This window comes from Xenopus laevis, chromosome 3S (assembly GCF_017654675.1).
Source record: "Xenopus laevis strain J_2021 chromosome 3S, Xenopus_laevis_v10.1, whole genome shotgun sequence".
Taxonomy (NCBI): Eukaryota; Metazoa; Chordata; class Amphibia; order Anura; family Pipidae; genus Xenopus; species Xenopus laevis.
In genome coordinates, this window is record NC_054376.1 from 128,330,208 (window position 1) to 128,350,953 (window position 20,746).

General features: G+C 40.2%; 1 protein-coding gene across 1 annotated transcript; it reads right to left on the minus strand.

Annotated features, from left to right (window-relative positions):
* Window positions 1-5,374: 5,374 nt before the first annotated feature.
* Window positions 5,375-19,992, minus strand: LOC108703533 (extracellular calcium-sensing receptor-like). The gene is made up of 7 exons (XM_041587780.1): window positions 19,868-19,992; window positions 16,103-16,339; window positions 11,828-12,119; window positions 10,766-11,467; window positions 10,342-10,566; window positions 6,362-6,485; window positions 5,375-6,291 (listed from the first exon to the last, which is right to left on the minus strand). The coding sequence occupies exons 1-7, from the start codon at window positions 19,990-19,992 to the stop codon at window positions 5,375-5,377; spliced, it is 2,622 nt and encodes an 873-aa protein (XP_041443714.1).
* Window positions 19,993-20,746: the final 754 nt, after the last annotated feature.

Genomic DNA, 20,746 nt, shown 5'->3' on the forward strand with positions numbered 1-20,746 from the left:
CCATCCTTAGCCATTGCTGTTTCACTGCCTGTTCCGACCATTGCCTGTATACTGACTATTCTCCAGATCTATCACTATGCTTATGCTTTAGTAATACAAAAAAATATATTATAATGGGATACTAATGTTTAGAGGGCCTTTCCAAAATGGCTCATGGTTACTGGGATAAAAACCCCAGTTCAAATGGTACATAAATCCAGAATCAAAATAATTATCCCGAGAATCTATATTAAGTTAAAAATATGTATTTTTTCCAAAAATAATTTTAAAAGATAGGCATACAGACCACATGGTATTCCACCTTACACATTTCATACTCTCTGGTACTTAATCATAGGCATTAATGATACCCAATAGGTCATGAAAATTTATACCCAACATGGCCCACCATTACTAAAACCAATCAAACATTTGTGATTATTTTATTTAAGGTATTATTACTTTCTCCTATTTAAAGTCTAAGAGTTTTCTCTGTTTGACAGTTTCTACCCTGGATATCACCATTGTTATTTAGGAACTTACACTTACAGTCTGTCCCTTTCCCCGCCCAGACAGATGACCACAAAACAATAGAGTCTTAATTATACGCATACCGCTTAGCAATTGATAGGCTAATGGTCTTCTAAGATCTATAGATATAAGTGCCAGAGTTATGGAGAATCCACAGAATCCAGCAGCTCCTTAAATGACCTCTGCTAGATATTGCTTGTACACTCCAATGTTACTTCAATGGGTTTGGAGTCAACGCTTCAAGGGCCTTGCAAAAAAAAAGAAAGAACCAACAGTGGAAAGGGAATGAAGATTTCTTCATGCTGATTATGCATCACCCAGAGCAAGGCTCTTTTCTGTTGATCTTCAGGAATGGTGAGAAATTGCTTTCTGTTTTGGGTGTTCTATGTATCAGAAATACATCAAAGGTTTTTATAAGGGGAATTGGTTGAAATTGAGAAATATATCAGTTGTGTTTATATGGGAAATTAACTCTGGAAGATGAAAAAAGAAAGTTGAGAAAGCCTTCCACTGGATTAATAATGTGACAGATACAGATGATTTTTCAGTGCAAAGCCAATTGTACATTACCCAAAACTCGGCCCTCTCTTGTGTTTCAATTATTAAGAAAGTGCTTTTTGTTTTGCGCATTGTATGTATTGGACACTCCATCTTGAAATCCACCTTCTCCAAGAAAAAACACAATTGTCTGTGGAAGAGTCATTAGCTGACCAATTTGATATCACCCAAAACTAAGCTCTCTCTTTTGTTCTCTTGATGGTGAGAAAGTGCTTCCTGTTTTGGCCGTTATCGATTGGAAAATACAACTTTGCAGCAATGGGAGTCGCCATATTTGTTTCAGACTGATTATGTAGCACCCAAAACAGGGCTCTCTCTTGTGACTGAATTATGATGAGAAAGTGCTTTCTGTTTTGGGCGTTCTGGCCATCAGATATACGACATGGAATTGGATGTTGAGAGGCAGCTGGTAAAAAAACAGGCAACGGAGGCTTATCACCTGTGTCAGAAATGTATTAGTGGTGTTCATTTGGGGGATTACCTCCGGAAGATGGAATAAAAATTGAGAATGCCTTCCACTGGATTGATAATGTGATAGATACAGTTGATTTTTCAATGCAAAGCCAACACTGCAATCCTGGAGATAATTTTATATAAAGTATAATTACTTTCTCCTATATAAAGTCTAAGAGTTTTCTCTGTTTGCCAGTTTCTACCCTGGATATCACCATTGTTATTTACTCCACCCAGACAGGTGACCACAAAACAATAGAGTCTTAATTATAGGCATACCGCTTGGCAATTGATAGGCTAATGGTCTTCTATGATCTACAGATATAAGTGCCAGAGTTAGGGAAGGAAACCCACAGTCTCCAGTGGAAAGCACTGAAGCTTTTCAAGTGACCTCTGCTAGATATTGCTTTGTACTCCATGCGCTAAAATGCACCCGAATTGTAAAGTCCCATGACTCTCAAATGTGCCAGTGCCAGACACCTACAATTTTATTGAGCTTTATGACATGTACAGATCAAAAATTCCCAGCAGTACAATACCAAACTCCTAAAGCTTCACTCTAGAAAGCTGGTGACTTAAGGCATCAAGGGCCAACATTCCACTAATGGCAGGTTTACCCCTGGGATCTGTCCGTTTTTTTAAAAGAACTGATTCCCACAAGTCCACAATGTGTAATTAAGTCTTTCTATTCCCATTTAACAAACTGCAATGCATTGCTATAGGTAGTAGTCTTTGTAGAAACAAAAACATAACAAAAGATGTAGGAACATTTGGGCAAATCCCTTCAAAGCTTGCATCTTACAGCATCTTATCTCCCACATGACATCAGCTATCAAGATAAAACATCATAAATGCACATGCCGGGGTTCCACTGGAACTACAAACCACTGTAGGTTGGGATTGCCAAACTCTCTAACATGTTGAGGCCCCAAAACTAGCGCATTAGAGTTGACACAGGGGTTATTCACATCTTGTGTTACTGGCTTCGAGCTGGTGCCATTTGTTTAAGGAATATACCATTTTGCCAAAAATTTAAAATTGCCCGCTATACTTAAATGGCATGCCTACTCAAAGAAAATTTGAATCTGGTGGGGGTGGAGACTTTTTTTCCCACAAATGTTGTTTATTATGATGTTTTCTTGTTTCCTGAATTTTTTAAGCACCTGACCCCCAGTTATAAGTTACTTGGCCTCAGGGATGAGACTCACCTCCTCAGGTAATGAGGCTTTTAGTCCTACCTGAGATACTTGTGGTGTGTCCTTTATGTTAGATGGATTGCAGTAGCAAGTAATTCAACCTGCAATGAATCTCCCCCTTATTTTGAAATTATTTTCAATCAAGTTTTTTTCAATAAACTCAATCAAGTTTTTACATGATTGCATTAATCTGCACGGGAAAAAACTTGAGAAAAACCTAATGCAAAAAAAGGTGTCAAGGTCATGTATAAGTCAATGGAGCTGTCTTTATATTGTATAATATTTCGTTACTTTGAGGTTTAAGCATTTTTCAATTTTTTTTGCTTGTAAAATGCATGAAAAATAGAGTAAAGGAGGATTTTGAGTTTGTCCCTAATTTACTTTGGTGTTCAGTGGATAAAACCCACTTTGGAAGCAAGGAGGTACAGGAATAAATTGTGTCAATTTTTATATTTATATTTTTTATAACAGTTATATAAAATATTGTATCCATATCTTTTAAATAAACAACCAAAAATATAAAAAGATTATACTTTTACTATGATTTTTTTAATGATTTTTTTTAGTAAATTGATTTCCAGTGTTAAAAATATATAATTAAGAAAAATTGTACAATATTTACAAGATTTAAAAAATAACATATTTAAAGGGATACTGTAATCAGGAAACGCATAACTTAATAGTGCTGGTGTAGCAGACTTCTGCACTGAAATTCGATTTTCAAAAGAGCAAACAGATTTTGTTATATTTAATTTTGAAATCTGACATGGGGCTAGACATATTGTCAGTTTCCCAGCTGCCCCCAGTCATGTGACTTGTGTGCTGATAAACTTCAGTCACTCTTTACTGCTGTACTGCAAGTTGGAGTGATATCACCCCCCTGTCCCCCAGCACTCCATTAGCAATACAATGGGAAGGTAACAGCTGCCTGGTAGATCTAAGAACAACACTCAATAGTAAAATCCAGGTCCCACTGAGACACATTCAGTTACATTGAGTAGGAGAAACAACAGCCTGCCAGAAAGCAGTTCCATTCTAAAGTGCTGGCTCTTTCTGAAAGCACATGACCAGGCAAAATGACCTGAGATGCAACTACAGACCAATATTACAACTAAAAAAATAAAGGGATGTTGACAGTTTTGGGAGTAGAACATGGGTAGCCAAACAGCTCGTCTTGTCCCCTATGGCCAGTTGTATATCTGTACCACTTAAAAAACAGATCTCCCTAGGACATTGAATTCGGGGGATGATAAATGAGTTATTCTTCCAGAAGCATACATATCCCTTGGACATAATATAATGCAAAGCTCCATATTATAAATTAAATGCTCCTTCCGACATTATAAGAGTGAAAAATGCCTGACGCGTTTTGTGAAAAAGACATATTTTCTCAATATCTAAAACTTTTACACATTACATAGAAACCAGAAATACTAAGAGAGGGAAGGTCAGCTTGGAAGAAGGGGTTTAAAACAGAACATATGTGTTTCTCCTTTATATAATATTTATTGTGTTTGCCTTATTTTATACTCTAGAGTTATTTTGACTTAGGGCAGTAAAATTGAAACTTGGCTATATAATTTAATGCCCAATGAAACACAGCCAGTAGCGGACTGTGTAGTGAAGGATAAGCAAAAGAGTAACATAATGTAGTTAGTAAAAAGTACTAGAGTTTATCTAGTATAATAAAGACTGTAGGTGGCTGCTCAGTTTCAAGCATGCACAAAAGTTGGGTAGTACAAAGTGGTATAGTATGAGGATCTGCTATGCAAAAACATGACTACTGTTCTTAGGCAACATAACTGTGGCAGCGTGTGCCCTAGGTACCTCCTCTTATATGGCTGGATCCCTTAGCTCATAACAAGGTTAAAGATATATAGAAACATTGGGGTGTCACCCTGCTATAGTTCCAGGGGTACCCAGGGTACAAATAAACACTCACCCCAAATCTCCCCCTAACTGACCTTCAGACTGGGCCCCCTTAGCTCATAACAAGGTTACAGATATATAGAAACATTGGGGTGTCACCCTGCTATAGTTCCAGGGGTACCCAGGGTACAAATAATCACTCACCCCAAATCTCCCCCTAACTGACCTTCAGACTGGGCCCCCTTAGCTCATAACAAGGTTACAGATATATAGAAACATTGGGGTGTCACCCTGCTATAGTTCCAGGGGTACCCAGGGAACAAATAAACACTCACCCAAAATCTCCCCCTAACTGACCTTCAGACTGGGCCCCCTTAGCTCATAACAAGGTTACAGATATATAGAACTATTGGGGTAACAGTCACCCTGCTATAGTTCCAGGGGTACCCAGGGTACAAATAAGCACTCACCCCAAATCTCCCCCTAACTGACCTTCAGACTGGGCCCCCTTAGCTCATAACAAGGTTACAGATATATAGAAACATTGGGGTGTCATCCTGCTATAGTTCCAGGGGTACCCAGGGTACAAATAAACACTCACCCCAAATCTCCCCCTAACTGACCTTCAGACTGGGTCCCCTTAGCTCATAACAAGGTTACTGATATATAGAAACATTGGGGTAACAGTCACCCTGCTATAGTTCCAGGGGTACCCAGGGTACAAATAAGCACTCACCCCAAATCTCCCCCTAGCTGAACCTTTGCTCTGCTATTAATTTATATAGAAATCATCTGGTGGTTTTACATGTTCTTTTCCCAATGAGATGTTCTCTGGAGTTCATGTTGGGCCTAAACAATACATTATAACATTTTGGCACAAAGATACAGACTACCAAAGCCCAGCTTGAAGACTGAATGGCAAAGACCTCCATTGCCACAGTATACATGCCATGTGCACTGAGATAGGCCGGGATAAAGGACAACCAGACACTGAGAAAAGCCAACATACTGAATGTGATCAATTTGGCTTCATTGAAACTGTCAGGGAGGCGTCTGGCCAGGAAGGCAACAATGAAACTTATGGAGGCCAAAAGGCCAAGGTATCCCAGCATGCACCAGAAAGCTGTAGTTGAACCTTCATTACAATTCACCAAGATGATGCTGGGGCTTGTGTCAGTATTAAATTCAAGAAATGGAGGAGAGCAAATCAGCCAGATTATACACAAAGAAAATTGGATAAACACACAAAGTACAATGACAGAGTATGGCACCCTTATTCCTATCCATTTTCTTAACCTGCTGCCTGGTTTGGTTGCATTAAAGGCAATGACAACAGTGATGGTTTTGGCCAGAACACAGGAGATACAAAGAGCAAAAACCATCCCAAATGCCACCTGGCGTAGAAGACACATTTCAGGTTGTGGGTAACCAATGAACCCTAAAGAGCAAAGGAAACAGAGGAACAGGGAGAGCAGGAGAAGGCCGCTTAGGAAATAGTTGTTGGCTCGGACAATTGGTGTCTGTTTATGGTACATAAAAACTCCCCCAAAAAGAAGGGGAACCAGAGAAGAGAAGATGGAAATTACTGCTAAGCTTAAACCTAAAGCATTTTCATAGGAGAGAAACTCTATAGTTCTTGATATGCAACCAGTCTGATGTGGATTGGGCCACGTATCCCAGGAACATGGATAGCATCCTGCAGAATCTGGAGAAGAACATTGTGGTGTTAAATGTAAAATATTATTTAAGAATATAGGAATAAGAATATTAGTTACCTGTTTGGTTTGATATCTGTCCCAGGGGACACCGGGCACACTCATAGCAGCAGGAGGGTTTGCTTGGTAGTATGACTTTCCTAAATCCAGAGATACAACTTGGACTGCACTTAGAAAGAGTGACCTATAGAGAGTAGAAGAATAAAATATCTCAAGTGCTGTAGGTAGGACATTAAGAAAGAATCCAAACCAGACAAAAATATTGAAATTATTACCCCATCCATTGTGATAAAAAATATCCTTTTATGCACTGGCAGCAGCTTCCCTGATGGATTATTATGTCCATTTATATATGATGTCGATACACAAAAATCACCAATATACATTTTTTCTCTGCTGATAAGACATGAGTGTCTCATGTGCAAACATTACAGCATAAAAATCACAACTGTTAGACCTCATTTACTTGTGTCTCGGACATTTTTGCATTCTGCAACTCAAACCAGATTAAAAATCTTTCACAAAGTGCCCAGAGTAGAAGTGGTGGGTGCAAGGAAGCCCCTTATTTACTGTCAACCATAGGTGATAAACACAGGGCTCCTTAGCAACATGGACCCCCTGATGCTCTGTAACTTGCTCAACTGAACATATAACTAGATACTTGTTCCAGTAAACTTTATGGCACATTGGGGGCAGGATGAAGGATGTCTATTTATGTCTAAATCTCCTAAATATAGTTATGCCAAACACAGACAACACTATATTTACATTAAGCACAGAGACCCGCACCACAAGAGTGTAACAATACCACGTGTATATGTTCGGATTTCTTTGGTTTTATTTAGTGCGTCATGACTGACGTCATCGGGCTTGGTGCGAAATTCCAATATTTAAGGGGCCGATGCCAAATATTCACTACCCAACGTAGGTCTATTTCCATATTTCCTGGGTGCATTTACACTGTTTTGATCATGTTCTTTTACCTTTGCCTGTCACTGACTTCTGCTACTTCGCTGGCTGTACTGACCTCTGCCCCTTTACTGACCGTTCTTCTGATTTTGTACTGAGCTACTGTTGGTTTTGAACTGGGCCTGTGTCCCCTACTATGACTCTGATTCCTGATTTTGCCTAATTGCTACCTACCGGGCCTGACCTTCGACTATGATTCCTGTTCCCCCTCCTTCCAGTACACCGTCAGTTCCCTTGTCTGCCCAGAACTCTGCCCTTGGTCCTCTCACTATAAGACCTGGAAGCATCCTAAAGTGAAAGGCGGAGTTAGTTCTAGGTTATAGGATACCCTATGTTACAAAGAGCTCACCATGGAGCCGGAGGCAAAATATGGAAAACTTGGCAGCTTATTTATGTTTTTTCACTTTGCACCCTGCCTCACCAATCATAAATGTAGTTTGCATATGGATGAAGATGACCATGTAAAAAGAGACCATGCTAGGATTAGGACTCAGGCCCTTTTCTTCATCATGTGATTAGAAGACTTGGGAAGTAGTTTGGTGCATTTTTTGAAGAGGAGAGCGGACCCAGAGTCAAAAGAAAGTGGAAAGAATCACAGGGGGTGTCTAACAACTTGGCACCCCCAGTTATTCTACCTTTATTAGACCTTTAATAGTACCTTCAAGATATTTATGCATTTTGTTTTTAAACTTGACATAATAATCTTTATGTTTCTGGTATAAAGATCTTCTCCAAAAAAAAAAGAAAAGGGATTGATAAAGATTCATGCAGTTATATCAACATTGTATAAAAACATTTTAGTAACATTTCTAACTTTCAGCTCATCTAAAGTTCTTATGGAGACCTTATGGAGACTTATGATAAGAAGCCAATAATGTGTTAGTTTGATGACTCCTGGGGGTCCATGGTCTGGTTGGTCCCAGTCCTGCTGTAAAGTTCTGAGTTATTGGGACAATTCCGTGACCAATGGTTGGTTCCTGAATGTTTCAAGATCATATCATGTCGTATATCTGAATGTATGAACCATAAGGTGTCTGATTTGTTGTAGGAGAGGTTTTATGTATGGTGTCCACGTGAACTTTGTGGTGTTTTGTTCTTCTCTGGTTAGCATTTCCAGCCAGTCCACGTGAAAGATTTGGTGTAGTTTTTGTTTTACCAGTGTGATGGATGGGAGGTCAGTATCTAGCCATTGGTGTAGAATTGTTTTCCTAGCTGCTGCTGCTTTAGTTAATTGAGTATATAATGCTGTGTTGCTAAATAAGGCCCATTCTATTTGTGTTTGAATTGATTTTTCAGCCATCTGTGCCCTGTATGAAATTACTTCTTGTCGAAAAGTTTTCAGGACCATAGATTATGTATTAAGTTAGCTTTAGGGGAGTGGCATCTAAGACATTTATCAGAGGAGAGATTACCCATTTTATATCTTTTGATCAGAGTAAGGTATTAGGTATGAAGAATTTGAAGAGACCTCTCTTGGTATCTGCTTGCTGGGAGACATTTCATGATGTTCATATGTTGTTTTAAGATTTCTGGTAATGTGGTGTTTGGGATCTCAGTATTCCATGTGAAACTAGACCTTTCTCCATTTCCAGTTTCAAGTAATGATCTAATAGTCTATATCAAAATATTAGATCATTACTTGAAACTTGTGAAGTTGTTTGTTTGGTGTTTTTGTTTTTCCATATTCGATTAAGCTAAATTTTTTTGTCTTTGTCTATTAATTGTTTTGTGGCATGATTAGCAAAGTGGGTAATTTGAAATCTTAGAAAGATGTGTGGGTATATGAAAGGTTATTTTCTGAGAGTTTTGTATGGGATAATACTGAATAATTTTCGTCTAATATATCATGAAGGTTTTGTAGTCGATTTCTTCTCCCTTGAGAAATAATGTGGTTTTGTATGCCTGTTGGGAAGTCTTTGTTGTCTATCCATGATAGGTATGGAGAGATACAGTGTGTAACGATATTTTTGTGTTTCTTTCTGACTGATTGCCATGCTTTATATGTGTCAAAAAACATGGGGTTATTTCGTAAGTTTAGTGGAATATTATTTAGTGGTGTGTGTAGCAGATAATTAAGGGAATAGCTTTCGGTTAGGTGTTGGTCTAAAGATTTTGTTGTGTATAAGTCTCTATTAAGGAGCCAATCTCCTGCATTTCTGAGTGCTTCATTATATTCAGTGATGTTAGGGAGGTTCGTTCCTCCTAGGTATTTGGGTTGTTGTAGTTTAAAAAGACTTATTCTTGGGCATTTTTTGTTCCAAATAAATGTTCTAAATATGTAATTTAATCTTTTTTGATCTGTTGGTTTGATGCAGTAACGTAACATCTGTAGTGGGTATAAAAGTTTAGGAAATAGATTCATTTTTTAAAAATGTATTCTGCTCAGGAATGTTAGATTAATATGTTTCCATTTCAATCGTTGGGACAGCCTGGGTCTTTCCAAGGAATCAATCGTTTCCAGATCAAAGGTAAAAAGTTATGTACTTTATTTTAACATCCAATTAATTACAGATAGTGTCTGAGGTCAGAGACCTGAGACACATTGTTGTGTTTCCTGCTGTATGGTGTATATTATTTTCCTTATATTTAGTGTATATGTGTCTTTGTGCTGTGAGGGTGTTTTAATCCCTAAATATTTAATGTTTTGTTTTGGGTTTTTTTAAAGGGGAAATGTGGGAGCCAGTCTGTGGGTTCTGTAGTTGGAGAGCTTCTGATTTGTCCAAATTAATCTGAAATCCTGCTGCTCTTCCAAATCTTTGTATGATTTGTAAGATTACATGTATTTCTGTCTTTGGTTGACCAAGGAAAAGTAGGAGGTCGTCTGCGAAAGCTGTAACTTTTAGATTTGTTTGACCTATTTGTATTCCTTGTAACTGTGTGTTTTTTAGTATGTGTCTCAGTAATGGATCAACAGCTACGTTAAATAAAAGAGGTGATAATGGGCAACCTTGACGAGTGCCTCTATTTGGAACATCTCAGAGTTAGTGTTGTTAACTGTTCAAAATATGGTAGGTGTAGAGTATAAGGTTTTGTGCAGGTTGTATTTATGCATGTTTAATTTCTCTGCTTACCTCTGCGGTGCTGTTGATCCATTTAATGGCTTCATCGTCTATAGTCAAAGTTTTGCCATTAGGGGCACTCAAGTCATATCTCCCAACAATGACCTGCTCCAGTGTGTTGGCATTCACACACCATTTCACAATGTCATAAACAGCTGGTGGGTTCCCTTTTGCATCAAAAAAGATCTTACTCCCATCTGGGGTGTTGAAGTTTATATTTTTAATATAGTGGATAAGCTGGAAAGTTAAAACACAAACAGTTATCTAAAAGTTTGGTACTAACGGGTGAAAAAATGCTGCTAACTATTTACTTCCCCACCTGCCAAGGTTGAAATGAGGAAAAGCTTGCACAATTTAGAAGATGGAATGGCCCAATCCCAGTACAATTAAGCAAGCTCTGTAGGGCCCAAGCAAATGCATAGACTGCAGTATATACATTTAGGGAAACTCTATGGTATTCTTCATTTAACAAGTCCTCCAGCTTTTCACTTCCTGTACATGCATTCAATGTCACATTGTCCAAATAGGACGTTGCATTTTCCTGATTATGCCATTTACAATTAAAGGTTTGCTCCCAGAATTCCTTTATGAATGAATCATTAGGATTTTGCGATGGACTGAGTCTTCTGATATACTTCGTGAACCTTGGTATATGTCCACGACGAATGGCAACGCCAATGGTGCCTGATAATAGTCCTTTAAATTGTCCCTTAGAGAGTAACTTTGAGGTTGCCCAAGCTTCACTGGCTATCCAGGTGATACCAGTAACATTTTGTTTCAACAGCTCTTCTGCCACAATTGCAAAATCAAAATCAGATGAAATCACAATTACAACTTTTGCAGTTGACTTTTTAATAACTTGAACAAGGTGAGGAGCATTCCTGTTGGCATGGCTAGTCCATATGTTCTCAGCAAAGGCCACACAAGCGCCACCATTTATAATCTCTTGCTTTACCATCTGAAGCCCAAACTGGCCATAGTCAGTATCACTGGCCAGGAGACCAACCCAAGTCCAATCAAAATGAAAGACCAGCTGGGCTAGACCATGCATTTGAAACTCATCACTAGGTATGGTACGGAAAAATGAAGGAAACAGGTTCCGATCACTAAGGGTAGGGTTTGTGGCAAAATAACTAATCTGTAAAAGCAGAAGCAAATCAGAAAACCTTTAATTTGTAAATTATTGTACTCTTGCATTTACAAGCCTTTGTGGGCTTTTAAAAATTTTTTTTGGAAAATTAAACATATTAAAACAAATGGGTTTATATTTGAACAAAAAAACTGTCCAGTGGCAGAACTACCGGGGGAGCAGGGGGTGCAATTGGGCCAGGGCCCGCACCCCCTCAGGGCCCCCCGGCAGCTCGCGCACTGCAGATTTCTGGCCGCATCGGCCGATTTCAGGTAAAAAAAATCTGGTGCGGAGGGGGGCGGGGGCCCGGCGGCACGTCCCGCACCAGGTCCCGCCCCCCTCCAGTTACGTTACTGAAACTGTCCTTACCTGCGGGTATCTGTATAATCCCAAGATTTGGGCCATAAGAATAGATTGTGAGGACCCGGAGTCACCAATGATACCAGCAAGAGGTTCTCCCTTATGACAGTGGTAATTTGGGGTTATTTTTCTTCCACCTGATAGCATCGAAAGAGTTCCATGTGTGGCTTTTCGCACTGTAAAACAGGAGTCAAAAACCTGGAAGCCCAGAGTAAAATTGGGAAGGAGTTCAGGATCTGAGTTAATTTCCTCCACGGCAAATATAAGGGCCTGCATGTTCTGGTAATAATCAGTGGAAAACCTGAGATAAAGTAGAATCATTTTAAAAATGTCATTTGTCTATGAAACTTTATCGCAATAGTATGATACAGTAATTCGATTAAAAATTATGATGCTTAACGGAGATCAACAATAGCTTTTAGTCAGCTCTCACCACTTATCCACCTCTTTTTATGAGATAGTGCACGTGTCCAGTGGTCCACTTTCCAGCCAGATTTTCAAGACTCCAATATGTGACACAGCACCATTCCAAAATGCCAAATTGTTTTAAAAAGCTTTATTTAAGATTAGGGATGTAGCGAACGGCGGAAAAAATGTTCGCGAACATATTCGCGAACTTGCGACAAAACATGCGAATAGTTCGCGAACGTCGCGAACCCCATAGACTTCAATGGGAAGGCGAATTTTAAAAGCTAGAAAAGACATTTCTGGCCAGAAAAATGATTTTAAAGTTGTTTAAAGGGTGCAACGACCTGGACAGTGGCATGCCAGAGGGGGATCAAGGGCAAAAATGTATCTGAAAAATCCATTGTTGACACAGCGCTGCGTTTTGTGCTGTAAAGGGCAGAAATCACACTACGTCACTCAGGTGATGTTTCTGGACACGGAATGTGAAAAAGCTCACACAGCTAGGTGGCACTTGGTTAAAGACTGGGCAAATAATGCCTGCAAGGGCAACGTATACACTACAGCCGTTGGATACGGAATATATTATTGCTGCTTGAAAAACGTCACTCGGGTGGTGTTTCTGGAGACGGTATTATTATTGATATTTAGACAGCTAGGTGGCAGTTGTTTGAAGAACAGATGCAGATGAGAGATCAGCAGCAGGACAGACAGCTGCCCACAGCAGCTACATACAGAGCACTGCAGTAGAAGGTAGATTACTAGCCAGCAAAGCTACCTAACCTAAAATGTCCCTCAAATCCCTGCAGAGTTCTGTCCCTACAATACAGAGCAGTATCAAGTAGATTACTAGCCAGCAAAGTTACTATCAACTGTCCCTCAAATCACTAGCAGCTCTCTCCCTACACTAGCTCTTCCAAGCACACACAGGCAGAATGAAAAAACGCTGCAGGGCTTCAGTTTATATATGGAAGGGGAGTGGTCCAGGGGGTGTGGGGGTGGTCCAGGAGGGAGAGCTTCCTGATTGGCTGCCATGTATCTGCTGGTCTGGGGTGAGAGGGCAAAAATAAGCGCCAGCTAAGGCGAACCCAAATTGGCGAACGTCGCGCGACGTTCGCGAACATTCGCCGAACGCGAATAGTCGATGTTCGCGCGAATTAGTTCGCGGGCGAACAGTCCGCGACATCCCTATTTAAGATATGGCAGTCGACAAAGGGCCGGGAGCAGGCCTGAAACGTTGTGTCTGTAACAGATCATAAAGCCATGTCTTAAATAAAGGCTTTTTAATACAATTTGGCATTTTGGAATGGTGCTATGTCACATATTGATGTTTAAAGGAGAACTAAAGCTTAACTAAAGAAGTAGCTAGAAATGTTGTACATGATGGTTTGTGCTTCTGTACCAGCCCAAGGCAACCACAGCCCTTTAGCAGTAAAGATCTATGTCTCCAAAGATGCCCCAGTAGCTCCCCATCTTCTTTTCTGCTGATTCACTGATTCACATGCTCTGTGCTGCTGTCACTTACTGAGCTTAGGGAGCCACTCACAATATACAGTACACATAGAATAGAAATGTCACAATATAAGGCTGATTAGTAATTAATACACATAATTACTACATGGCAGCACAGAAACCAGTGCAATTAGCATCAGAATTGAATAATCAGCAAACCTGTAGCATCAGCTTATATTACAGCCAGGGAAGCTCATTTTCTGCTGGATAATTAGTGACGAGCCCTAAGCTTAGCTTCTCAACAGCCAATCAGAGCCCACTGAGCATGTGAGTGTCACAGACACTTTCCAAGATGGTGACCCCCTGTGACAAGTTTGAAGTCCTGGATCATTGCTGCTATTGACAAGCTCAAACTTTAGCCTCCTGCAATAAGTTCAGTATATAAAATATGACATTCTTAGCCATTTTCATTTTTAGGGTTTAGTTCTCCTTTAAAACCAAATTTGTCTTATAAATGTGATACCATTAGTGCCACCATAATCCAGGTTAAGAAACATAATGTCATGCCTGTTTCTCCAAGATAAAGCTCAAAATGGATGATTCCTAGTTCAAAAAATATAATAAGATCCAGAAAGATCTTAAGACCCATTAGACTCAAAGAATGTGAGGATCATTTCCATGAGGACCCTTGTCATATTTAAAACTAACCTCTTTGGTGGAGATCGAATGAGTGAGGCTTCGAAAGATGGTCCAATAAAGCAAATATTATCTTGGTTGAATATCTATATAACAAAGTAACATTTTAAGGAGGACATCAAATATTTACTTGAGTTAGTGTAGAGGGTTAACTTACCAAACTTAACAGGGCTCTGAGTCCCAGATCTTCAGCATAGGGAGGTGATGAATAAATTAAGGGACAGATTTATTAAGGGTTGAATTCGAATTTCCAAAAAAAAAAATTATGGTCAAAACTGTAAAATTCAACTAGGGAATTATCCAAACTCAATTTGTGTTTTTTAATAAATTTGAATTAAATTTTCGAAATTCATCATACTTTGGCTCATACTCTAAGAATTCAAATTCGACTATTCGCCACCTAAAACCTGGCGAATTACTGTATAAATCAATGGGATAGGTGCAGTGACCAATTTGGAGGTGTTTGTAGCCTTCTTAACATTCGAGTTTCTTTCAGGAGAAACAAACAGTTAATTGAAGAAAAGACATCCCAATATATAGCCTTACGCGTTTCGTGCTTTGTGAGCACTTCGTTATTTAAGAAGAAAAAAAACATCTCAATATGTAACCTTACGCTTTTTGTGCTTTGTGAGCATAGGCAATGACTAAGCGCGAAATGCGTGAGGTTACATATTGAGATGATTTAATAAACTAAATTAGTTTTTATTGAGTTTTAAACTTTTCCCCACAAAAACAAATTGAACAATTAGTCCAATACATAATTCATCATTGAACACACATCTGTTTAGATAACATGTCTTATTGTAACAAGTCAGTATTACCAGGAATTAACAGTCGCTCTTTAATTACTTGCTTTATACTCAGTGACTGTGCCCCTTGATGTTTAAAATACCAAATAAGAGAATTTTTTGGATTTTACTATTAACAATAAAGAAATACATATTCCCAATCTAGTGATGTCTTCTGTCGTTCTTTGCATCAGGGGATGGGCAGTGTTTGAGCTTCAGTTTGGGGTAGTAAAGCCATGGTAGTAAAGCCATGGTAAATAAACTATTTTGGAACTGCATCATTTTCAAAGTGACGTCTGATTTGTGCCAACCTGCATTAGAAGATTAGATAACAGGGAAGAGCAGGATTCAGTCTCAACTAGGGCACCTCCCATACTATAACAGTCTACAGTAAATTGTATTACATGGCTTACCCATATTACCTGGGTCCAAAAAGCACATTTCAAAGTGGTACTTTAGTGATAGCACAGCACGTCAAAAATATTTTTGTGCCAATTTTGCAAATTTATTCGCCAGCGGCAAAACGTGGAGATTCGCCATGAATTTGTGCCTGCCAAATTTATTCGCCCATCACTACAACTGACCTTGTACCTTGATACTGTAGATTATGTCAGGTATGACCATTTGCAGGTAAGCAGATAGGGGAATAACATTGTTTTGATCCATCGTCCCTGGCCTTTCACTGGTGTCAGATGGTGACCCTTTTCTTTACAGAAGATTTAACATTAGAATTTCTAAAGCCCATGATTCCTACTGTATGTTGAATATATAGAAGAAATCTTTGTTGCATCTCAACACCTTTGAGCCAATTGCAATCCAATTGCCATCAATCTGTGTGACTAGTGCTAAAAAGTGAGATAAAATGATCATAAAATACCTTCTCCTTTGGAGAAGGTAAGAGACTAGACGTGATTAACCTCAACGACCCAACATTGTTACTTACATCTGACACTGTAGATCTGGGGGTTTACTAGTGAAACTGAGATCACTGAAGACTCTTTCCAAATGGATCATGAAGGTTCCCCCTATAATAATATCCCCCGGGTGGCTTAGATATCCAGTAATGCTGTCACTGTCCAAGTTACAACTGGAAGACAAAGGTTTGCCCACTCCTATAGCTATTGAGTTGAATATCCATGCTGTAGAAAGGACATACCAGTTGAGTCTGCGATACATCTGCCTGTTATGGAGAATCTCTATAATATAAGACAAGGTGACTGCAGTGGTAGGTCACCCACAGATATTGTGACGGTTATAAGTAGAAAATCTGGGTCTACTAGGGTTGGCTTTATAAAGACTGGGAAGATATTGAGGCCTATGGGGACATAGAGACTATTACTTTTAATTACTCTGAGAAGCAAAGGTACTCAATGTTCAATTTTTCACAAGCTTGACGGCTTCTCCCAGAAGAGACTTTTCCACTGCATGAAATCATACTAAGCTTAATAACATTATGATATTACTGCTGAAGGTTTCCCAGGGTCTGAAGACCTCAGGAACACAAGAGATGATTTGTTTCTAAATGATCACAATCTTACTGTGACGGAGGTACATTTTAAAGGTGAAGTTCACCTACACAGTTTACATTTTATTATTGCCTTTTATTTTATTTGTCCCCAGCCCTGGAATTTAAATGTTTAGCTGTATGCTGAGTCAGTCCCTACAGCAACCACAAAGTTCATCAACCCTGAGAATAGATTTTATCATTATTAATATTAATATGATTTCAAGGTGACTTAGGGTTCAGGGTTACAGAGCTGCTTGAGTCATGGATGTAATTCCCACAAGGACTCTGAGTGGAATTTGCAAAGTAATACTCAACACTATCCATTTTATGGCTCAAATTAGTGGTACAGATGTCAGATACAGTACCTATTGGTCAAGGCCTAAATGAAATGCTCACTTGATTAATGAAGTTTAACATGAGTTTTTATTAATTAATGAATAAATTAAAAGTTGGTTAAATGGAATGAAATTCATAAAGATGATGGAGTACTGTTGTGTATAAAATGTGTGCAAATATATATATACGTACACTTTATTAGCACATAGGCTGCTTTTCAAGCTTCAGTTGTGTGAACTTTGCATAACAGGTGTAATTACATTTTGATCAGTCCCTGCCCATTGAGCTTACAATCTAAGGTCCCTATCACATTCCCCTTTGTCCCTGCTCCAGCCAATTTACAATTGAAGGTCTCTATCACATTCACATCAATCCCTGCACAGTGAGCTTACAATCTAAGGTTTCCATCATATTCCCAGTGGGAGGGCCCACTGACATTACCATCAGTCCCGTCTCCAGTGAGCTTACAATCAGAGGGCTTATTTAATAGTTCTGGCACCTTAATGTTATGTAATAATGTACAAATGAAAATGTTCTCTTTGGTATGCATGTCCTTTATTGTCTCTTGTGGGCTTTCATGAGTAAATGGAGGGGCCCTTCAGATCAGGTTCTCTGGTGGGCCCCAGATGTCCCAGTTCGACACTGGGCACCCTATTAATACTATCAATGCTTTTGGATCAATAATTGTCAGATTTCCTTTATTTTCCCTACAGTCTTTAATTTGCATAATGTATGGGCAATATCACTTGATTAAGGCTCTTTGGCAAAAACTGCAATTGGAGTTGGCTCCAGGCTCCCCCTCAGGGCAGGACTACATGGGCCATTCCGCCGGGATCGTAGGCATCACGTCGGATGCGACAAAAATAAGGTAAGTAATGCCAGTTTCGGATTGTGTCGCAGCGTTGATGCGACGCAACACAACTGTCGGATGCAGACGCAGCGTCTGCATCCGACATCCATATAACCGTAGACAGGGCAAATATATTCACTGTGCGAATCATTCTGCGCTGCACAAAGTCTATAATTGAGTCCTCTTATGTCTTATTGTGGCCTATGTCTATTGGCAAAAACTGTCTCGATAGCTTTCCATCTCCTTAAAGGAATTATGACCAGAAACCCAATAACTAGTGATGGGTGAATCTGACTCGTTTCGCACAAATTCACAAAACGGCAAAAATTTGCCAGAATGCATTGATGTCTAAGGGCAACAATTTTTTCTTGATGCGCAACAAATTTTTGACGTTTCCCCCATTAGAGTCTATGGGCATCATTTTTGTGGCAAAACTTGCGGCAAATAATTTGACTCATCATCAACAGTAACAGCAAAATGACCAGTTATGATGAAATATCCCCCATAATATGTGTACAGTATTTGTGAAGAGTAATTATGTCCTAATTCAAGTTTGTTGTTATAGTAACATAGTAAGTGAGGTTGTAAAAAGACACACGTCCATCAAAGTTCAAACTTTTAACTTTTTTGAACCTGCCCAACTGCCAGTTATACTTCTTGGAGCATAATTGTGAGATTAGAGCTCACCACAGAAATAATTAAACCAGTTTAAGTAGTTATAGAGTCAGACAGAGTTAAGAACTACATATTATCCGTGGAGGACTGCTGAACTACAGATCTCCTCATCTTTTCCAGTTCTGTTCTATTCCTGCTAAATCAGCTCTACTACTCCAGGAATTGTAAGTACAACAGATAGAGTTGGACAGAGTTGGACAGCAGTTGGATCAGTCCTCGAATTAGAAGCCCCCTGTAAGAAACCTACCCTGGTGGTCTATTGTGCAGCGGGGTCCACGCCGCGTCCTTGGTGTGGACGCATGCTGCGCTGGTCCTGTCCTCCCCTTGCCGCCGCCATCTTGGATTCCTAGGGTGCGCGCATGCTTGAGAAAGGGGCGTGACCCCGAAACGTTGCACATTCCGCACTTTTTGAATTAAAGCAAGGCTTACCTACTGCAAACGCTTTGTGTGCCAATATTTTCCTTTTCCTGATTTACTTGGGAGGCTGCCGTGTCCTCTCATACTGAGCACCAAGCTACAATCGCCAAGGACTGCTGTGGGTGTGCAATCGCTCTATCTTGTTTCAGTACCATTCAGACCTGTAGCCAGTGCCCGTTATAGGATCATATCCTGTGGTTTCCTGAGCCTTGTGCTACCTGTTCCTGAACATGTTATCCTGACTGTTCTTTCCGTGTTTGACCCAGCCTGTTCCTGACCTCCGTATCCTGATCGTGCCTGTTTATTGACTACCGAGCCTGCCTGATCCTGTTTGTCTGATTACCTGGTTTTGACCCCTTGCCTGCCTGACGATTCTGTTATCTGCCTGTCCTGATCCGGTCTGTCCTGTTTCCGTTTCCACCAGACGCCTTGTCCTTGACCTTCTGCCCAAAGACTCTTGCTATCCGGTCGTGCCCCTTTGCCAGCCAGAACATCTTGCCTTGTACCCCTCGTTAAGTCCAGGTGGCACCCAATTAAGCTGAGGGCTCCTCCCAAAGCCCAAAGGTGGTCACACTACTGGTGAAGCCGAGCCGAGACCAGGGTCCTTGGCACTTGTTCTGGTATTGGGTGCCGGCCGTGACACCCCCTGCAAACATTGGACATTGCATTCAGACATCATTTCTCATCATTACTTCTGTATACAGAATAAGCCTGGTAATACCATTTAACATTGTTTAAATTCATTGCCTTCTTTTTCTCTCTCTCTCCTCTACTCTTCTCCACATATTCTCTGCACTCCAACATCCGTCAAACTATCCTGAATTCTAATTTCCACTTCACTGCTCCCATCACCCTCTCTCAATCTAAACACACTCTGTTGCATTCTTAACACCTCTCAACCCATCAAAAAATACAATGCTTACACTTCCAAATCTAGGTCACACCTTGAGTCACTTTCCTTATTGCTGTTATTTATAGCTGGGGACATCTCCCCAAAACCTGGTCCCACTTTTTCATCATTTCTACCCTTGGCTATTCCGACATGCATGTGCATAAAATTGTCTTTTCAAGTCGCTAAGACCATACGCACTTCTGATGGTGCAAGCTTCATTCACATAAAGCCTTCACCCTCTCTGCCTTTCTCATGTTGTCAGTTTCCCAGCTGCCCCCAGTCATGTGCTCTGATAAACTTCAGTCACGCTTTACTGCTGTACTACAGCAGCCAAACAAAAGAACAATGGGAAGGTAACCAGATAGCAGCTCCCTAACACAAGACAACAGCTGCCTGGTAGATCTAAAAACAACACTCAATAGTAAAAGTCAAGTCCCAGTGAGACTGATTCAGTTACATTGAGTAGGAGAAATAACAGCCTGCCAGAAAGCAGTTCCATCCTAAAGTGTAGGCACAAGTCACATTACTGTGGGAGCTGGGAAACTGACAATATGTCTAGCCCCATGTCAGATTTTAAAATTCAATAAAAAAAATCTGTTTGCTCTTTTGAGAATTGGATTTCAGTGCAGAGGTCTGGATCCAGTGTCGGACTGGCCCGGCGGGAAACCGGGAAAAAACCCGGTGGGCCCCGACCCTCGTGGGCCCCCGCCGGGCCAGAACCCTTCTCTAGATATTTCGGATCGCGGAAAAAATGTTTTTTTCCGGCGATGCGCAGCGCCGCAGCGCATGCACGCCGAACGCCGGCGCTGTTGCGCATGCGCGCCGAACGCCGGCGCTGTTGCGCATGCGCACCGAACGCCGGCGCTGTTGCGCATGCGCGCCAATCGCCGGTGTTGCTGGGCCGACATAT

Bases quoted from the DNA above. Each gene is read 5' to 3' on its own strand.
- LOC108703533 (XM_041587780.1), bottom strand. From the start codon at position 19,992: ATGCATGTCGGAATAGCCAAGGGTAGAAATGATGAAAAAGTGGGACCA. The intron at 12,120-16,102 runs GTAAGTAACAAT...ACTTTATCTCAG, and splicing joins CCAGATCTACAGTGTCAGAT to GTTTTCCACTGATTATTACC. The intron at 6,486-10,341 runs GTAAGCAGAGAA...TACTCTCTATAG, and splicing joins GGATCAACAGCACCGCAGAG to GTCACTCTTTCTAAGTGCAG.